The sequence below is a fragment of the Pseudorca crassidens genome, chromosome 7 (assembly GCF_039906515.1).
Source record: "Pseudorca crassidens isolate mPseCra1 chromosome 7, mPseCra1.hap1, whole genome shotgun sequence".
Lineage (NCBI taxonomy): Eukaryota > Metazoa > Chordata > Mammalia > Artiodactyla > Delphinidae > Pseudorca > Pseudorca crassidens.
Genome location: NC_090302.1, coordinates 6,351,876 through 6,373,290, shown reverse-complemented (window position 1 = coordinate 6,373,290; position 21,415 = coordinate 6,351,876). Strand labels below are relative to the sequence as shown.

Genomic DNA, 21,415 nt, shown 5'->3' with positions numbered 1-21,415 from the left:
TTCTGGTTTTTTGTCCCCCCACACCCCCCCCCCCCCGGTACAGTGAGGTCGGGCCTCTCACTGTTGTGGCCTCTCCTGTTGCGGACGTGCAGGCTCAGCGGCCATGGCTCACGGGCCCAGCCGCTCCGTGGCATGTGGGATCTTCCCAGACCGGGGCATGAACCGGCAGAGTCTCAACCACTGCACCACCAGGGAAGCCCAGCTTTTCTGGTTTTTGTGGTCTAGCAGCTCTCCAGTGTCTTCTAGCAGATGACTTCTGGAAGATAACAGTTAAGTTATCTTATCTGGCTTTTTTTTTTTTCTCCCGGGGAGTGCTGGTTTGCTGCAAGCTCCTCCATCCCACCTGGAGGTGGAAGGAAGTCTAGCAAATGCATAGCTGGGCTCCTAGAAAGAGGAGGGAAAGTCCCAGGGCCAGATAAAGGGGAGAGGGAGAGAAGGAGCTGAAACCCCAGAGGCAAAATAACACAAGCCCGGGCTGCCCCAAGGCGTAGAAATCTGGACCCAGAGCCTTGGATTTTGAGCAGCCGGTGAGGGAGAGCAGGAGCCAAAGCCCCAGACCCAGGCCGGGAGGGCCGCCGGGACTGTGTCCCTCTGCTCGGCTCGTAACAGCAGCCTCTCCAGAGCTCTGTTCCTCGAGTGAAAGAGTGGGCTAGGAAATAGAGCCCTCCTAACGGCAGTAAAACGTGTCTTAGCTATGGGAGGAGTCAGTTTGATTTTTCTGCTGAAGATCTGATCCTTAGCCTCTCATCACAGGCGTTTGGTGTTTGCAATTAGACTACCTCTTGAAGTCCAGAAGCTCCACGTCTAGAAATAAAAAGTTACCCCTCACACAAAGAAACAAACTGCTAGGAAAGTCAGCAGAGATGACCAAGAACAGAATTAGGGGTTTCAGAGCTCCTCAGTATGTTGTAAGAGAGCTATATTTAAAATGAAAGAAACAGCGGATAGAGTTCTAAAACATGAGCAAGAAACAAACACTACCATTAATGGCTCTGCGGATTTGAGGAAGAACCAAATCCGAGTTTTAGAAAAGTGCTTAGCGTAATGCCTTGCATTCAGGAGCTGCTTAATAGCTGTGCACATTTGGGCAAATAATTCTCAATATAAAACTCATGACTTTGCAGAGTGTGAAGCGTCTTTGTGGAACCTCAACTTTAGAAGTACTCACTAATATCATTGTTCCATTGGCCCTAAAATTTGTTGACTGAGTTGACATTGGAATCACCATTTTGAGATAGGTTCAAGTAACGTTCAGATAGTCCTGTTGTCCTGCAGTGGGAGGAGCTGCTTACACTAAAGCGCCTCAGAAGGTTTATATAAATGAGCGCATTCTTGGAGCAGCTTTGGCCTCTTCCCCCCGCCTCCATGTTTTGAGTGCCTACTGGATGCCAGGCCTTGTACTTGAAGGAAGCATGGGAGGATGACTAAAACACTGTTCCTCCTTTCCTGGAATCCACATTCCGCAGGCCATCGAGTCTGCCCCCGGGACCCTTACAAATACACTGGAATGAATCGAATCTATTGTGTGTTTCCTTCTGCAAAATTGTTGCTATATTATGAGTATCTGATGAGTCTTCTTCAGCTTTTGGAGCAAGAACACAGCTGTCTGTATTACTGAATATATAGAAACGTTGGTTAGGTAGCAGGGAACTAGGTAACCATAGTTTTCCAAGCAAATGAATATGTTAACTAATCAAGTTAACTTCTCCATGTTACTAATTCCACCACTGCAAATCCTTTTAGGATGATGTGAGGCATAAGGTTCATCTGAACACCTTTGGATTCTTCAAGAATGGGTACATGATGGTGAATGTCAGTAGCCTTTCAGTGAGTGAGCCTCAAGGAGCCACAGACAAGGACGCAACTGTAAGTGCCTTTCCAGGAGATCTTTTCTGTTGCTTAGGTGAAAGCTTCACCCCATACTTAAATATGAAGTATCAGAATGTAGAGAAAATTAAACTTGTGAGCGGGCGTCAGATAGTTTTATTCTTAGCAGTTAAGTTGTAATTCTTGAATAATTTTAGTAACAACTGATCCTTCTTACAAAATGAATGCTAAGGAAACTAAGAGGTGGCCAGACCAAAAGAGTCACCTTTCTGCTCTTGGAGTAATGAAGGTAAGGGCGCCCGGGCATCATGTGGTTATTTACTTCCATTGTTTTTACCTCCTCTTAGATTGGATTCAGCCTAGACCGCACAAAGAATGATGGATTTTCTTCTTATCTGGTGAGCGTCAAATGCGTGACCTGATACTCCCTTCACTCGAACCCAAGACACTGGGTGGAAACACCCTGCTTCCGTCAGTGCTGTTTTCTTGAGGTGGTAGCAGCTTTGACTTGCAAGCATCTCTGAGCACCCACAGTTGTGTTATTTGAATGGAGTCTGGGCCACTTATTTGCTTAGTTCCTGAAAACGTTTTGTTCTTACTCTAGTGTGAATGAATAAGGTGGTGTGTAATTGGGTCTTCCTTTCTCAGGATGAAGATGTGAATTACTGTATTTTAAAGAAACAGTCTGCCTCTGTCACCCTTCTAATCCTAGACATCTCCAGAAGTGAGTAAGTAATTCTACTAATCCTTCAGTTCAATCCTAGAGTAAAGTTAGGGGGAATTTGGTAGTTAAGTTACCATTTATTGTCTGCCACATGCCAAATATTTTGCTGAGTGCTGGAGATTAAAAACAAGATGAGGAAGACAGAGGTCCAGTCCTGGAGGAGCTTCTTGATGGATGAGGGAGACAGAAGAGCAATACAAACGATCACAGCAAACTAGAGAAGTAGTAGAGCAGAGAGACTGAGGATTGCAGAAGAGAAGGGAAAGCTTCAGAGAAGTGTTGGTGCGACCACGCTTCTCATGAATAGCCTTTACAGATGAGTAAGAAAGGGAAGAGCATTTTAGGCAAAGGGAACGTGATATACAAAGGCAGAGTGGTGTGAAATAGCATGGTGTGTTCAGTGAAGTGAGTGCGTTGTCTGCATCCAGCTGAGGGGAAGAGAGGAAGGGTCCTCCCCGTTCAGTGCTAGACACGTGCTCCTTGGTACGAGTGATGGTGCCAGCTGAGGTTGCGTGTCCACTCAGGCATGGAAACTTGCTGGTTCCTCCTCAGGCGGGATGGGGCAAACAAAATTGCGGTCTGGTAAGCAGGGAGAAGGGAGGAAATGCATATTAGGCGGGCTACTAATAATGCTCACTGCCCCTCGCGTGCTCCCCACGGCTTCACTTTAACATCTTACTGGGGTTTTTTTTACCTCTTGTTCCTTTTCCCTTGTACACCAATTTGTTGAACACATTGCACATACTTAGGGGGGAATGTGTACCTCAGAATTGTATGGTTGCTACGAACTTAAGCTTTAGAGTGAGACTGCCCAGGTCCTCGCCCAGCTGCTCACTGGCTTCCTACTCTTGGGCAGGTTCTTTAACCTTTCTGAGCTTTCATTTCAACATCTGTAAAATGCGGACAATAGAATCTGCATCATAGGACATCATGGGACTGCATGAGATGATGGATTTAGAGCTGGAAACAACACCTAACTTAGAACACTTACTGGCCATAAGCATTACTTTGAACTCTTTTTCTTCTGTCTTGTTTGAATATAGAGTGCGAATAAGATCTCCACCAGAAGCTGGTACCCAGTTACCGAAGATCATCTTCAGCAAGGATGAGAAAGTCCTTGGTCAGAGCCAGGAGCCTGGCGTTAATGCTGTTTCAGCAGGGAGCCAGACTCAGAAAAAACAAGGTAAACTGTGAGGCAGAAGCGAGCATTTTCTTCACTACCCTGATCTGTAGATTCTGTTTTGTTCCTGAGTAAAAACACATACAATCTTAGCATTATTTTATTTTTGAGGTGATATAAAAATATGTAACAAAGAAAAATGTGGAAAATATGGGAGAAGAAACGTCATTTCTCCTTACTCCCTGTGTTAGAATTTTAGTAATTTATACTTCCTTCTAAACTTGTTTCCTAAGTCTAGAATATTTGATTTTTAAAACTCATACACGTTTATAATTTTATAAGCATCCCTGTTCACTCAACTTTAAGTTATTTCATACTTATCAGATATCCCATTAAATGGATACTGTAATTTGCTCAGCCTTTCCCCTTAAAGAGACATATTTCAACCTTGATGCTATTATATTAAAACATTGCTACATCAGACATTGTTATTTGTAGATTTTTTTTCATATGTAGAACTTTCTTTAGGATGGGTTCCCAGAATTGGAATTTCTGGTTCAAAGGATATGAATACTTTTGAGAATATTGATACATATTTTCATTCCTCTCCACATGAGTGGTGTGAATTTATACTCCTATTGGGAAATATATAAGAATAGTGCCCACGTCACCATGTCCTAGACAATACTGGGTTTTTGGTTTTGTTTTGTTTTTTAAATTCGAAAGTGAAAGGCAAAAAGGTAGTCTTGATTTTGAAGTCACTTTTTTTTAAATTAATTAATTTATTTTTGGCTGTGTGGGGTCTTCATTTCTGTGTGAGGGCTTTCTCTAGTTGTGGCAAGCGGGGGCCACTCTTCATCGCGGTGCACAGGCCTCTCACTGTTGCGGCCTCTCTTGTTGCAGAGCACAGGCCCCAGACGCGCAGGCTCAGTAGTTGTGGCTCACGGGCCTAGTTGCTCCGCGGCATGTGGGATCCTCCCAGACCAGGGCTCGACCCCGTGGCCCCTGCATTGGCAGGCAGATTCTCAACCACTGCGCCACCAGGGAAGCCCTGAAGTCACTCTTATTACTGAGGCTGCTCTTTTCCTCCGTATGTTGATTAACCAATTTATATTTGTCACCTCTTTCATTAACCGTTAGGTTTATCTGATAATTTATATGAGTGCTTTAAAGATAACTATTTATTGTATTATTTATGTGTCTTTTTCTCGGTTTCTCAAAATTCTAACCCAGATTAAAAGATGTGCAGAAATGTTACATTTGTGTGATGATGTAGTTTCACGTATGTGCACCATCTCCTCCTCGTCTAGGTTCCTCAGGCTCACATAACCATTCCCTGGGCAGAAAATCTTCTTTTCCTTATTTTTTTTCTGAAACTCTCTCCCTTCCTGCAGGGAATTTGAGATGCTGTCTTCCTCACGAAGAGGGTCTTAAGTAAAAATAAGACACAGCTGCCCTCTCTGTTCATTGAAAGAAGTCATTAGCAATTTCTACACTCCTTGCTGTGGAAATAAAAATAGTATGCTTTATGCTAATATTATTTCCTATTTTTCCATGTATATAAATAAATCTCATATATTAGATATATATGTATTTTAAACAATGATCTGTTTTCAAATGTAATTACTTAGAAGATAAGGAAGTCATTCCACGTGGTATCTCTGACAGAAACATGCACTAGGTTATTTAGAGATGATTTCCCTCGTCTGTACTGAATATTATCATTTATTAGATTGCATTTATAATAGAACAGGTTGCCATTTGCGGCTTCTACAGCTCAGGAGTGTTTGGGGTTCTAAGCAGATGGCATTTCACAAGATGGCACGTGGCCTCACCGTTTTGATTGTTTCAATTATTTGATATTAGACGAGCTAGAGTCTCATAAAATGATACTGTAATATACATATGAGCTGAATCATGCAATAATAACTCTTAAATGGTTCTGCTTCTAGACAGTGGAAAGTCTGAAAGAAGTACAGTGGATTCAAAGGTAAGAAATAACCTGAGTTAAGCTCTCAGCTTTCCTGGGTGTAATATGTTTGTCTGTGTATGTGTGTGCGTATAGGAATGTGTATACATATGTATATATGTACACACACAGGTGCGCACACATACATCTGCATGCCTGATCTACAGGGGGTTGCCTTCTGTTTGGGGAGATAACTTAGGCACTCGGAAACAATTTCAAAGTAAGACTGAGTGCTGAGCTATACAGCACTTACATGATAGAGGCTCAGATAGTGAGAGGAGAGGGAAGTGGGCTCTCGGAGAGCCCTCTGGAGAGAGGCGTCACCAGGGCTTGAAGTTTGGTAGATTGGGGAAGAAGAGAGCGAAGGAGGTGAAGGCCATCATGAGCAAAGACCGGAAGTGGAGATGAGCATGGCAGGTGCTGGGCACTGGCCTATTGGAAGTAAAAGCTACCTATTTGGGAGCAGAGAGAGGTGTCTTAGTTAACAGAGGGCTGGAAAGTTGAAGGCATCGATGCACAGAAAACAGAAAACAGGAAGTCATCGTGTGTTCTTGACAAGGATGGAATGTGATGCAGAAGGTGTTAAGGGAAGGTCATAGTTCTGAAGGAACGTGCAGGGTAGCCTTGGAGAGGGAGACAGTGAAACTAGAGGGACCAGGAGGAATGCTGTTGTGATAATACAGGTTTAGGGTGATGAGGATCTGAACTAGAGCAGAGCTTTGCAATCAGTCTGGGAGGTCATTTGGGGCTGGTGGGAGGGTAGGAGAAGAGGTAGATTTTTTCCCCCCCCACAAGAGGTGTAGGAAGTAGAAATAGCAGAAGGAAAAACGGGAAAGTTTTGGTTTGGGATATCTTGATTTTTCAGTGATGGGACATCCAAATGGCGGTATTTTATTTTGTTTTAACAGCTTTATTGAATCATAATTGATATATAATAAACTGCACATATTTAAAGTGACAATTGGATAAGTTTTGGCTTGTGTGTATACCTATGAAACCACCACCACAACAAGAGAGTGAACATGTCCATCACCCCAAAGGTTTCTCCTGTCCCTTTGTCACCTTCCTGTCCCTAAGTAACAACTGATCTGTAACTATAGATTAGTTTTACAGAAGCTGCTATAAATGAATTATGCAATACCTACTCTTTTTTGTCTTCTCTCATTTAGCGTAATTATTTTAGGTTCGCCCATGTTGTTCCATGGGTCAGTAGTTCCTTCTTTTTGTTACTTACCTTCAGTCTGTCGTACTGGTGGCAGTTTGTAGATCATTTGAAGTCGGGGATAGAGCCCAGGTGCTGTGTCAGGGTGTGACCTGAGTTGGCATCCGTTGTCTAGCGGAAGCTTTAAGACTAGAGAGGTGTTCAGTAGTGAATATGGGGTATTGAAGAGACAAGAGGTAGATGAGAAAAGGAAATGGGTAAAGAATTACCATTCTCTGTGAAAGGTGATTTCATACATCTTGAAAAAATGGTGAATTTCTTTTTCAGTGAGCTTTTGAAGAAAGCTTGGGTTTAAGAAAAGCATGTTCTGGAGTTTTAAAATTTTTATTTTTATTAGCATGCTTTTTCCACCAGTCTCATTCTAAAATAGGTCGTTAATGTCTTTTTTAGGCAACAGGAGAGAAATCCTTTTCTGTTCGTAATAATGATGGGGCAGTTTCATTTCAGGTATGTATTCTCTTTCAGTCAAGCTTCGTAGAATTTCTCTCTACCATGTAAAAGGGTGAATTTTAATAGAAATTTTGAATTGAGGAGTAGAAATGTAGGTATGCTATGTGTCAGTCACTTGAATACAGTAGCTCTCTCCATAACAAACCTACAGGGTGGGTATTGTTACCCACCACTTCGCAAATCATAAATCTCTGAGAGAGAATAACTCAGAGTGTTATGTTCAGTGTGAGTGAGAAGGCCCATATTCCAACCCAGTTCTCCCTGGCTGTCCCCACACCTCTGCCTCTCCAATCCCATGCTGCCTCCCACTCAGAGTGTGTCAGAAACACAAACTTCTGTACCTGAAAGGACCATTGTGATCTTCTAGGGTGATGTTGTCATTTCAGAGATGAGTTCACTGAGCCTCAGAGGCCTGACTGACCTGCTCAGCTGTCACCATTGTTAACTGCACATGAGTGTTTATGGCAGCATCACAGCCCATGTGTGGGGTCCGGGGGAGGACACTGGACTGGATCTCAGAGCACATGTGCTAGCTGGTGACCTTGGACAGCTCACTCAGCTTCTGAACCTCGCTCTTGAATGATCTGAAAATGGAAAATGAGGGCACGTGTCTCACAGGGTTGTTAGGTGTATCATTCTTCAAAAATAAAAGTGCTTTGTAAAGCACTATACAAATAATCTTTTATCATTAATTTGTAAGGATCACTGTCTCTTTCCTAACCAGTTTTCATTAATTGAGGTATAATTTGCTTAGAGGGAAATGCCCAGGTCTTACGTGTATGGTTCAGTCAATTCTGACAACTGCATGCACCCACATAACCTACTCTCAAGATTCTCTGTATTTTTACCATCTCCGAAAGTCCCCCACCCCTGCCTCTGCTATTCTGATTTCTTTCACCATAGATTCTTTTGCCTATCTAACAATTTTTATATGTTCTTTTAAGTTTAGTGACCATCGGTATTAACAGCTAACTGAGAGCTTTTGGGGTGCTCATCTGCTCTGAATCCTCAACAGCTTCCCTTCTGTCTCCGAGTAAAAGCCCAAGTCCTTCCACGTGGTCTGCAAACCTGCATGGTCCAGCTGCTGTCAGCTTTTTCACCTCAGCTCCTGTTTCCTCCCCACCCCCTGCTTATTACTCTCTTCCAGCTACACAGGCCACCTTGCTGCTGCTAGAAAAGATCAGGCCTTGGGCTCTGCTCTAGCTGTACCTGCTGGAGGGACATTCATCCCTCAGAATCTGTGTGATCAATTTCTTCCTCCTTCAAGTCTCTGCTCAAATGTCACCTTTTCAACAAAGCTTCCTCCAATCGCCCTGTTTTAAATGCAGCACCCCCCGCCCCACCCCGGCTCTGTTTTTTCCCTTAGTGCTTCTTTCCAACATACGGTATACTTGTACTTATTTATTGTATTTATTATCTGTCTCTCCCTTTAGAAGGTAGCCATAAGGGCAAGGATTTCTATCTGCTTTTTTTTTTTTTTTTTTTTTTTGCATTATGCGGGCCTCTCACTGTTGTGGCCTCTCCCATTGCGGAGCACAGGCCCCAGACGCGCAGGCTCAGCGGCCATGGCTCACGGGCCCAGCCGCTCCGCGGCATGTGGGATCTTCCCGGACCGGGGCACAAACCCACGTCCCCTGCATCGGCAGGCGGACTCTCAACCACTGCGCCACCAGGGAAGCCCTCTATCTGCTTTATTGCTGCTGTATATGAAATTCCTCATCTTGGGCCTGGCCCATAACAGGCTGCCCATCAGTCATTATGGAGATGAATGAGTGAGTCAGACATCGTGCTAAGTACTTACATGTCATCATTATCTCAGTTCATCCTCCCAACAGTCTGTGAATTAGGTACTATTATTATTCTCCTTTTACAGATGAGGAAACTGAGACTCAGAGAGGTTAAGTAACTTGCCCAAGGGGAGGGTTCAAACCCAGGTTTGTCTGACTCGAAGGCCCATGTGTTTAATCACTTTGCTTTACTACCTTCTTAAGAAAATACAAAAGGTACTTTTCTGTCTTCTTTCCCTCACTTTAAAATGTTTGTTAATAAAATAAGTATTTTGAATGTTTCTTTTTTAAGTCACAAAAGGAAAGCATTTATAGGATACACATTTGTCAGTTACTAGTGCTTTGTGTCAAGGTGAGTACTGAGGGGAAAGCAGCATTTGTGGTGATTCAGAACAATTGCTTCAAAAGCCAGTTCATAGGGTTCTTGGGATGCATAGAACAGGCAGCACACAGAATGGGCCGCTCGCTTTCTCCCTGGCTTCCCCTCTCCTGTAAAGAAGCCGGCAGGTGGCTCCTTAGTGTTCTGCTACCCAGTGTCCTCCCAGTTTTGGACAGTACGGTCATTCTGAGCTTTTCTGCTCCATCCACAGAGGAGGTCTGATAGTTTATCTACCTAGAGCTGGAAAGGGACTGTCAGGGCTTACCCCAACCCTAAAATTTTCATTTTTGCTTTATTTTGTTTTGTTTTTTTTCCTTCAAGTGTCAGGTGTCTACTCTGATCCACCATGATGGTTCTATTGATTTTTTTTTTTTTTTTTTTTTTTGCGGTTCGCGGGCCTCTCTCTGTTGTGGCCTCTCCCGTTGCGGAGCACAGGCTCTGGACGCGCAGGTTCAGCGGCCATGGCTCACGGGCCCAGCCGCTCTGCGGCCTGTGGGATCTTTCCGGACCGGGGCACGAACCCGTGTCCCCTGCATCGGCAGGTGGACTCTCAACCACTGCACCACCAGGGAAGCCCCCTATTGATTTTTTAAAAAAATATTTTTTAGAAATTTCATGAGAGTCTTACTTTTGTAATTAAAATTACATGTTTAGAAAAGTTTTCTTTTTGTGGCTACCTTGGGTGGACGGGAATACATGCTCTCACTTTACAGTGAAGAGTTTGGGACATGGTTTAATGCTAATAATTTCAGCTTGAATAATTCTTGGTCTTTTCTTTTCGTCTTCTTGTCAGATGTCTCTTTTTTCCCCCCATTCTTTTAAATTTTGAGATATAGTACCTATAGAAGAGTGTATATTACTTACGTTGAGTACACGTAATTATAAATAATCACCTTTGTAACCATCACTTGGGACGAGAACTAGAACAGTGCCAACACCCCAGAGCCCCCCTGTGGCCCTCATGCTCCTCTCAACTCTAGAGTAGCCCCTATCGTGAAAGATGTTATAACCATTTCCTCCCTTTTCTTCATAGTTTACCACCTATATATGTAACCCTAATCAGTATATTTTAGGCTTTTAGTAAAATGTTCTCTGGAATTGATTAAAGTGTCACATTCTGTGATCTTTTTATATATATACATTTTTAAATTTGCATTAAACTTCATTTGAATACGTGAAATACTGTTGAAAACAAAGAAAAATATCTAAATGTAGAAAATGTAGCCTCTGTTACTGTTGTTTAAAATCATAGGGGTAAATTTTGATGAGGGAATACTGGTCCTTTACCTTTTCAAGTATCAGATGAACCTCCTTTCTTTCTCAGAAGTATTTTTTACCAAAGAGCAAAACAACAGTATGTGGGCTTGCAAACTAGAAAACTGTATCTTAGGTTAGCTCTGCAGACTTCTGCAAAAGCCCATCACTGATGGATAGATATGTGATAAAGCAAGTGTAGTAAACTGTTAATTGTAGAATCTAGGTAGTGGGTACATAGGTATTCACTGTATAAGTCTGGTAACCTTTCTGTTAGCTTGAAAATTGTTATAACAGAATGTTAGGAGGGTATCACAGAATAAGAAGCCGTCTGCTTAGACTCTGCTCTGGGACAGTTTGATTATCTGAGTAAGCAGTCTGCTTTCTTCTGTTCATGGTAGTCACGATTTATTTCTAAGATTTAAAATTTTAGCCGAGGATTTGGGTACCCTTAAATTTTTTTCTTCTTCACTTTCAGTTTTTCTTTAACATCAGCACTGAAGACCAAGAAGGCCTCTACAGTCTTTATTTTCATAAATGCCCTGGAAGTGAAGTACGGTCTAACGACAAGTTTTCATTCAGCCTCGATGTGAGTACCATACAGAAACTCACATGTGGGTGTTGTCAGCCATGTAAAATGGGAGACAGTTATTTCTTTAGGAGAGTAGTTTTAAGAACACTTAAGCCAGAGTAAGAGAAACATGTGGCCAAAATAACATTTATGCCAGTGGGCAGGATACTTCAGCAGAGGGTTCATAAATAAGAAAATATAAAGCAATTTAGGGTGTGTTTACGCTCTCAGCCTATGCATTAAGAATGTGGTTGTTATCTGCTGGTACTCACTTTCTTGAACTGCCATGAAACAGCTAAGATTCCAGATTGCTGAATATGGGATGATCTGTTTCTGAAAAGTAAAAATTAATGTCATGTTGGTTTCAGATCGAGATCACAGAGAAGAATCCTGACAGCTACCTCTCAGCGGGAGAAATTCCTCTCCCCAAATTATACATTTCTATGGCCTTTTTCTTTTTGCTCTCTGGGACAATCTGGATTCACATCCTTCGAAAACGACGGTAAATTATCACCTCCTTGAGCCCTTCATCCAAGAGCGTTCGGGGATTTATATAATTTCACCTTTTGCTGTCTTCTGAACCTGGAGGACTTGGCACTAGCGATCCTGTTCCCTCCAAAGGGCATGTTCCCCGAAACAAAGGGAGACCGTGCAGGAGCCTTGCCGCCTGGGAGGCCTTTGCATGCCTTGGTGTTTGTTCACTTCCCATTGCTTTGTTTAAAAAGCAAATCCAAATATTTCAGTAATACACAAGCAAAATAAAATGTATAAGCAAAACATTTCCATAGCGAGGACACTGGAGTCCAGGACTCAGAGTGAACACATTGGTCCCATTCAGGGGCTCTTTGTTCTTAAGAGATGAGTGACGACAGCCCAGTGCCTGGTGGGAGCATGGAGTTGCTGCTGAGCGCTGAAGGCCCCAGCACAGAGCCTGGGCAGGGTAGATACTGACCTCCAGGGGATCATCACTCGAGAAAAGCTCTTCAGAGCCCACCTGCCTGACTCTTGGCCTTTCTTCTGAAATCCCTGAGGCTTTAACTTCCTGTTCTTGGTACTTGAGGGGAGCAACAGTGTGTGTGTGCAGGGAGTGTTTGTGTCCCTCCCTCTAAATGGAAAACAATACTAATTTTCAGTTAAAAAATAGTGTGAAGTGTTTGTTATAGTATAAGGCCCATGAACTGTGTAAATGATGGTATGTGAATATGGTATTATAATATGGATTTAAATTCAGACAATAATTAAGCACCCCCAAGTACCAGATACCTCTTTCTCTGGAGCGGTGGGACAGAGTGAGATCTCTAACCTCTGGTGGCCAGATTGCCTTCTAGTGGACATGTTCAGCTCGGGTACTGGGCTCTGCTGGGTGTGGTTGCTGGTTCCTGTCTGTTATAAATCTTTTACATCCGCTGGATGGAACTGTGTCTTGTTTACTTGTGAAGAACCCTACATAATCATGTTTGGACTGGAGATCAGGCAGCCATTAATAAGAAAAAAAGAATCCTACAAATTCAGGCCATAAAAGGTGGTTGGGGGGCGGCGTTTGGTTTTTTTTGTTTGTTTGTTTGTTTGTTTTTGCGGTACGCGGGCCTCTCGCTGTTGTGGCCTCTCCCGTTGCGGAGCACAGGCTCCGGAGGCGCAGGCTCAGCAGCCATGGCTCACGGGCCCAGCCACTCCGCGGCATGTGGGATCTTCCCGGACCAGGACAGGAACCCGCGTCCCCTGCATCGGCAGGCAGACTCTCAACCACTGCGCCACCAGGGAAGCCCTGGTTTGTTTTTTTTAAGAAAGTTTTGCTTTTGCCGTTATTAGAAAAGTAAGAACTAGGAGTCGGAGACCTGATTTCAGGTGTAAATGCTGTGACTCTTACTGCCTGTGTGCCTTCCTTCGCTCTAAGCCTCTTTCTCCTCGGCTACAGAACCGGGACAGTCATAACTGCCCTGCCTTCCCCTCAAAGTCTTAGATCCTTAGTTTTCTTATGTGATTCCCCCTGAAATGATGTGTACAAGAGTGTTTTGCAGATCAGGGTGCTATGCAGAGATGAGGGACATACAAAATAGTTTAGCCAGATGTTCAGTGGTATTTTAATTTCCTTTTAGTTAGCGATGCAACAGTCATTGTCGTTGGTTCACTTATATAAAACCGCAGCAGCAGTTTAAAACCTGTGATTAAACGAGGCTGACCTACTTTGTACAACGTATTTTAAACTTCTTGTTGAAGTATAGCTTATATACAGAAACGTATCATTTCAGCCCTCTGCCCCATCCCCGTGTTTTTTTTTTTTTCTTTTTGCGGTATGCAGGCCTCCCACTGCCATGGCCTCTTTCTTTGCGGAGCACAGGCTCCCGACGCACAGGCCCAGCGGCCGTGGCCCACGGGCCCAGCCGGTCCGCGGCACGTGGGATCCTCCCAGACTGGGGCACGAACCTGTGTCCCCTGCGTCAGCAGGCGGACTCCTAACCGCTGCGCCACCAGGGAAGCCCCCATCCCCGTGTTTTTCCAGGAGTCTCACAGCCAGCCATGTGAGTCACGTCACAGATGTGACTCCAGGGCTGCCAGCGCATTTCAGAGACTTGTAGCCCCTTAGTGCTGGAGGGAACTGAGAGATTTTTTGCCTTGTCTTATTGAGGCCTTGAGCGGGGAAGTGAGAGACATGGCTAGCATCCCCCGACAGAGCTGGCCCTGGGACCCAGAGTGGCTTGCTGTGCCTTTGTGGTTCTGTTGTGGGCCCCAGAGCACGGGGAAGTGGGAAGGGAACGCGGGCAGCTGATCGGTTTGGTACCTGCTCTCTGCCCAGCCAGGCACTGGATGTCATGGCTCCTTGAGGCCATTGTTGGCCCATTTTCAGCAGAGGTTTCTGAGGCCTAGAGAAATGAAGGTCGTCAGGGTGGAACCCGCATGTGAGCCAGGTCGATGTGGCTCCCGAGATCTTTCCTTCATTCACATAACGGCCCAGCCATCAATGCTGTAACTTGGACTGCGAGTCTTGGTGGCCAGGGTGTGTGGTGAGCACAGCCCTTGATGGTTCTGCTCTCTGGGTAAATCTCATTACTATTCAGGAGGGACAGACTACTCTGGCCTTGACTTCCCTTTCGACCTTCAAGTAGGTAGGCACTGGAGCAGGAAAGTACCAGGGAGGAAACCAGTCCGGAAACTGGGTGTGCGTCAGCTGACGACACGCCCTCCTTATCGTTCTGTGCAAGGCCCTCTCCTGTTTTATTTCCTGTCCCCTCTCCTGTTCCTTCCCCGCACGGCCAGCCACTCAGATGCGTTTAGTATGTGTTTTGGGGATATTTGTGTATTCTTGTAAACAAATAATGTTTATTGGTATTGCATGTATTTTTTTATATAAATTTATTTATTTAATTTATTTATTGTTTTTGGCTGTGTTGGGTCTTCGTTGCAGCACATGGGCTTTCTCTAGTTGCACCGAGCAGGGGCTACTCTTTGTTGCAGTGCGCGGGCTTCTCATTGCGGTAGCTTCTCTCGTTGCAGAGCATAGGCTCTAGGCGCGCGGGCTTCAGTAGTTGTGGTGCACGGGCTTCAGTAGTTATGGCGCACAGGCTCTAGAGCACAGGCTCAGTAGTTGTGGCACACGGGCTTAGTTGCTCCGTGGTATGTGGGATCTTCCTGGACCAGGGCTCGAACTCGCGTCCCCTGCATTGGCAGGCGGATTCTTAACCACTGTGCCACCAGGGAAGCCCTGCATGTATTTTTAATTTATATAAACTGTTCCATCTGTAGGTATTGTTTTTGTACATTTTTCACTCAGAATATCCTCTTTAAGATCTAGTCACGTGGCTGCGTGCACATCCAGTTCATTACTGTCCAGCTACTCCATGTCATCCACAGTGAGCGTCCCCATTCCACTCACCCACCCCCTTAATCGTGGACCCCTAGGTTGTCTTCATTTCCCTGCTTCCCCATACTGTCATGATCCACCCTTCCTCCCTGTCCCCGGAGGGGTCTGCAGCCTCTGAAGTACATTCTCGGAAGGAGGTGCCCTGGGTGTCGGGGAGCTCTCCTTTAATTTCGCTAAGTGCCACCGGTTGCCCGCCAGGATGCGTGCCTGTGCCGGCTTATGCTCCTACGACACGTGTGCCAACACTGACACCTTATGTTTTGCCAGTGTGACGGGTATAAACTGGTACCTCATTTTCTTCTGCATTTCTCTGAATATCAGTGATATGAATTATCTTAGCAGAGACATGTTAACCTTCTGGGTTTTCCCTCTGTGACTGCCTGTACTTGCATATTTTTCTGTGGGATTTTCTGTGTTTTTCTTGTTGCTTTGCATAAGTTCCTCACACATTCGGATCTCAATCCCTTGCATGTCTTAGACATTGCAAATTTCTTCTCCCAGTTGAATTGTTGAGTAAAAATCTTTCATACTAATGGAGTCACAGCTCTCTAATTTTAGTCTTCTGGGCAGTGCTCCTTGGATCTTAAGAGGCCCGTTCCTACTCCAAGGTTACAAAATGTGTATTTTATGCTTAGCGGCAGACTCCACCTGGGTTGTAAGTAAGTGTGAAGCAGAGATCCAGCTTTCCTTATTTCTTATATAGGTTTGAGCTGATTTTTTCCCAATGTCAGTCATTAAGCAGGCTGTTCTTTTCCCACTGACTTGGTATCACCTTAACTATCAAGCTTCTGTACACACACGAATCTATTTATAAGCCTTCTGGTCTGTTATGTTGGTTTACTTGTCTGATGCGACACCCATTTCCCATTTTTTACTGCTGTGGCTTTGCAGAATGTCTTGATATCCGAGAGTGGGAGTCCCCACTGTAGCTCTTACTCAAGCCTTTGTTTGCTTTCTTTAATAGAGTTTAAGACTTTTCTCCATCATGGTTTTGTTTGTCTTATTAGGTTAATTCCTAGGATGAGGCGAGAAGGGGTAGAGAGGAGTTGAATGCCTGGCAGACTGAAGGTGGACTCGTGCCCGTAGGGGGAGGTGGGGCAGTGGGTGCTTTGCGCCACCGTCCTGGTGTGTATGGCAGGTTCCAGCTGTGAGGGGGAAGAGGGGGCACAACCCCAGCGCTTTCTCTTTGACCAGCCCTGCTGCCTGGCTCCAAATCCTCCTCTCCTGGCTACAGAGTTCCCCTGTAGCTGTACCTAATCACCTCTGCCTTCTCGGGGATTTCACGCCATTTTCATAGATCCGTCTGCCTCATTCTTGCCTCTGCGGGCTTTCCAAGGTGGTTTCTGGAGAAGAAGCTGGCAGCCTGTTTAGATTTCCATCTTATCAGGCCTGGAAACCCATTGTGCATAACTCGGCTCCATTCACAGCATTGAATTATATAGTAGAGGTGACTTGGGCTCCATTCCAGGCCTTTTCTGCTGGCAGCAACCACTTGTTTAAAAAGCTTTGTGTTTGTGGTTTGCTTAGATTATATTTACTGCCTCCTTATAAGTATATGATGCCTGGAGCTTCACCTGTTCTTTGGGAGTATGAAATATTCCTTTAATTCTTTTCTCTCTGTTTTTACATAGGAATGATGTATTTAAAATTCACTGGTTGATGGCCGCCCTTCCTTTCACCAAGTCTCTTTCCTTGGTGTTCCACGCAGTACGTATTAGTATTTTGGGGTCATTTACGAAATGATGTACAATGCCTATACTGTCTGGAAAAATAAAGTAGAAGACAGGATACATCAAATAAGAGATGAAAGAATACCTTTGTCATGAAGCCTCCTTTGGTCTGGGAGGGACTGGTCACGGAGATAAATCATCACAATCTCCCTGATACTAGACTTGAGATCTTCAGACGTTACCTTCAGACTCAGTTTTCTCAGAACACTTGGTGGGTTTTTTTTGTTTTTTTTTCCCAGTCATTTCTTGAGATTAGTGTGCCACCTGCTGAATTGTTTCCATGACTTCCTTTATTTTTCCAAATATTCCCTCCGGTTCCCGTTTGATATGAAGTTCAGTGTTAGGATACTTATTTGAGAGAAAACTGATGCTCTAAAGATTGAGGCATAAGAATTGAGCTTAAGCTTTGAATATTTAGTACTGATGCAGATTGCAATGAGCCTGCCCATGGGAGTCAGATCACAGCTTCCCTGATTTGTAGGCGTACGAGGTATCCATGGGTTATGCGTGAGGGTGACAGTCTCCAGACATGTGCACAAGATCCTACTGCACTTAAAAATATTGTCGCAGAAAAAGTAATAATATAGCCAGTTACAATCTCAAGAAATGACAATTATTTGGATAATTTCCCATTTGGGTGTAAGGTAAAAGATTCTTTCTGGAACCATGTAGATAACGAATGATAAGATTCTCAAGTCACTTTCATATCTAGACAGCCACGTGTGGGAGAATGAAAGATGTATAAAGAAACTGATGTCAGCTTTGGGAGTCCTGCCTGGAAGCATATGGGCCACTACTGAAACTGGTCACTTTAGTTAAAATGCACTGGTGATTTCAGGTAGCTCTAAATTTACAGATTTTTTCCCAAAGATAACATAGTTGAAGCTAGGTGATCCCACGTAGATTTTTTTACTGACTTTACTGACTGATTTATTATGTAAGCAGCAAGGCTATGGAAGGTAAAGCTCTTGACTGGGGCATTGGAAAGACCTGTGGCATTTGGAGGTCTTTTTTTTATTTGTTTTTTGGTGGTTTTATACGTCATTTTATTTTATTTTATTTTACCTGGGCTACGGCAGCGAAAACCTGGAATCCTAACCACCAGGGAACTCCCTTGGAGATATTAAAGAATAGGCATCCATTTGCCAGAGTGAATCACCTGCCTCAAGAGAGGGGCCCTGGGACTTCCCTGGTGGCCCAGTGCTTAAGACTCTGAGCTTCAAGTGCTGGGGGTGCAGGTTCGATCTCTGGTCGGGGACTAAGATCCCACATGCCGTGTGGCGCGGCCAGAAAGAGAGGGACCCAGACTAGGTGTTAGTGACATGGAACCCTTGCGTCAAGTTCCTTGTCAGGACGCAGGTTTCCTGACATTTGTAGTGCGCTTACAGGCTTCACTGTGCATCAGCAAGCTCAGTATTACGGATTGGGAGCGGGTGTCCCCCGTCATGAGGGCGCTGGTGGCATTTCCTGTTCTGCTGTGTGTAAGGCTTGTCGTAGATGATCTTCCTGAAATGCACTTGTTTGATTGCAGATCGACTACCACTATATCTCCTCCCAGGGCTTCCCGATCGAAGGGTGGGCTGTGGTGTACTACATCACTCACCTGTAAGTATGCAGAGTGACCAGGAAGCACCCATCCTGCCAGGTGGCTTGCCAGACAAGATGGGGCAGCCGTGGTAGGACGAGACCTGCCCCACGTTGACTGGCCCTGCCCTCGCAGGGCAGCCTGCCGGATTCCTGCCAGGCCTGAGGCGTGTGGCGTGCAGTGGCTGTCCCGACCTGAGAGCTCGGGGCTGTCGACGTGCTCCTGCCGATCAGATAGTGGGGCGCATAGCTAGCTAGCGTGTACCTGAAAGTGCTCCTCACTTACGGTGAATTGCCTGAGTCTGGCCACCTGTCTTTTGCCGGCAGTGCGTGAAATCGTAGAACGAGCTGTACACTCCAACTCCCAGAGTGAGATGCTAAAGACACCCATTGGTGTCTGTTCATTTTTTTCCCTTGCAGCTTGAAAGGGGCCCTGCTGTTCATCACCATCGCACTCATTGGCACCGGCTGGGCTTTCATTAAGCACATCCTTTCTGATAAAGACAAAAAGATCTTCATGATTGTCATCCCGCTTCAGGTAAAGGAACCCTAGTCCTGCTTGTCCTCGTTCTCTCTTGACACTTAGCTGGGCTCAGCTCCAGGCCTGCCTGGGAAGAGGGAGTCACTTCCGGAAACCCCCGCTTCTGCCTCTGGGGTTGGAGACTGGGCCTCTCTTTCTGAATTCTGACAGACCTGGACCTCAGGTCATTGCACTGGGGGTTGCTCCACCATCTACCGTCTTTAAGCCAGCATGTGAATAGGGAGCTGCTGAGAAATTAGGGAATCTGTTTGCCTTGTAACAAGATGGTCCTGTTAGCAAAGAAGCTTGGGTACACGGTGACTCGACCAACAAATTTTTCTTCCCCCCCGGCATGCCACATGACTTGCAGGATCTTAGTTCCCCACCCATGGCAGTGAAAGTGCAAAGTCCTAACCACTGGACCGCCAGGGAATTCCCAACAAATTATTTTAAAACTGAATGACATCAGTGAGTTTCCACACGGCAGAATATGAGACATTGGGGCAAACATTTATTAAATGCTTTATATGTTTGGGGCCCCGGACTGAGGCCAACTTTATAAAATTGTGAGCCCCTCAGGAGAGGAACCTTGTCTTATGTGTAACAGTCTTATTGGATATAGAACCTGGACATAAGGGACGCATAATAAACAGAGAGGTCCTAGCAGAGATGCGCAGCTCCTCAGCTCTGCTTGACCAGGGAGCTTCTATCTGATAACGTTGTTCTCGTCAGCCAATCATTTTGGAGCACAGTGTAAGTGTGGCAGGTGAGGGTGGGAGAGGGACAACTTTCTGGGCACCCAGGTCGGCCTGTTCCACTCTGGTGATTAGCGGTTTGGCAATGCTTGTGGCAAAACCATCTTCACGGTCAATAATAAGGGGCACACACTAGTGCCAAGTGAATGGTGCAGACCATTTGCTGTAGGCTTCCAACGAGAGAGTATTCACCCCCGTTCGAATGATCTGGAAGAGCTCTGTGGTGGAGACGAGCCTTGCCTAGGTTTTAAGGTAAGACACATGACGGAGGCAAACATGACACGACTGTCTGGTGTACAGGAGGTGCTGAGGCGCTGGGCAGGTCTTGGCTGTTGAGCCACTGGGGCCACTTCCCTGCCGGGCTGAGTTCTCCAGCCTGCCAAGGTCTCGGAGCTCGGAGGCGGTGGGCCGGGGTGCTCCTCCCCTGCCGTCCTGCCCCGCCTCGCCTTCCCTCTAGGAGCCGCTGCCTTCCCCTCCAGTTCGACTCTTCCTCACATAGCCTAAACTGTGATATAAGGGACACATCTTCCCAGCTTCCCCCCTTTTGTTCCCCACAAGGTTACGTGGCAGGTCACTCGGAGGAAAGAAGGCCATTTAAAAAACTAAATGTAAGGAAGTTACGAGTATTTAAATGTAAGGACTTGTCTGGGAAGTCCTTGAGCATCAGCCTTGAATAGTTGAAACTGTTTCCTTTTGGTCACGGGGAGCCACTGTGCATTTCTGAGTAGGGAGTGATGATGTAAAAATGGAGTTTCGAGAACATTATTGGCGCTTGGTTCCACACCAGCACCTCTGGGAACATTTCGTGTCTGGTGTCAAGAGTGTGAACTAAGGACAAAATGGGATTAAGCATTTAAGCTGTTAGTTTCCCACTTTGTCTTCATGGACAGAGCCACAAATGCAGATGTTTAGGATGCACTGGGCTGCAGGAGGAACCCAGAGGCTGGGTGTCGGTGGGAGACTGAAATTTCAAGCTAATTTTTGCATTTGTATTAAGTGAATTATGGCTTCAGTAATGATTTAACTGATAAGTCCTAGATGGAAAGAGAAACTACCCTTCCCAAGTCATTGCACGACCGGTTTCACATTTTTGTAGAAGTGTGGAGAATTCCCTTTAGAGTAGTGAAGCAGAGTATTTGGGACCATGGATTTCGCGTGGAGTACAGAGGTGGGATTCTGATCTCTGCTTTCATACCTAGTGATAATCTTCGAAAGAATATCTCATAAATTATGTCTCCCTTATGCTCAGTAGTGTCACAGTTTGTAAAATATTGCTCTCTCTGTTTAGCCAGCTGAGGGACTTTTCATAACATGCTAAGAGCTTAATGACAGGACCGAATGTACAAGGCACGTCCTTCACTTTGGAGATTGAAGCAGGCCGTGGACGCAGACGCACCTCAGTGTGGAGAACCAAGCCGTGTCCACTGTGGGGACTCCTCGGGCATCTTCTCTCTCTCTGCCTGGGTTCTCCGGCAGGGCCGCTTCAGGGTAGCCAGACTTCTTATAAGACCGGAGCTCCAAAGGTGTGTGAGAGCCAGGCAGGGGCAGTGTCCTTTGTGTGACCTGCCTTGGAAGCGACATGTGTCAGTCACGGCCACCCTCTCTTGGTCAGAGCAGTCGCAAGCTCGAGGAGGCACGGAGACTACTTCTTGATTGGAGGGAAG

The 21,415-nt window shown here is 45.3% G+C and overlaps 1 protein-coding gene across 1 annotated transcript in view; it reads left to right on the top strand.

The window, feature by feature from the left end:
• GPR107 (G protein-coupled receptor 107) overlaps positions 1 to 21,415 on the top strand; it is a 73,931-nt gene that overhangs the window by 14,054 nt on the left and 38,462 nt on the right. Inside the window, exons 2-12 of the mRNA XM_067742983.1 lie at positions 1,744 to 1,866; positions 2,175 to 2,225; positions 2,476 to 2,555; positions 3,595 to 3,734; positions 5,624 to 5,661; positions 7,253 to 7,309; positions 11,211 to 11,321; positions 11,672 to 11,805; positions 16,794 to 16,869; positions 18,424 to 18,497; positions 18,897 to 19,014. Of these exons, the coding sequence (XP_067599084.1) occupies positions 1,744 to 1,866; positions 2,175 to 2,225; positions 2,476 to 2,555; positions 3,595 to 3,734; positions 5,624 to 5,661; positions 7,253 to 7,309; positions 11,211 to 11,321; positions 11,672 to 11,805; positions 16,794 to 16,869; positions 18,424 to 18,497; positions 18,897 to 19,014 (1,002 nt within the window). The remainder of the gene's footprint in view (positions 1 to 1,743; positions 1,867 to 2,174; positions 2,226 to 2,475; positions 2,556 to 3,594; positions 3,735 to 5,623; positions 5,662 to 7,252; positions 7,310 to 11,210; positions 11,322 to 11,671; positions 11,806 to 16,793; positions 16,870 to 18,423; positions 18,498 to 18,896; positions 19,015 to 21,415) is intronic.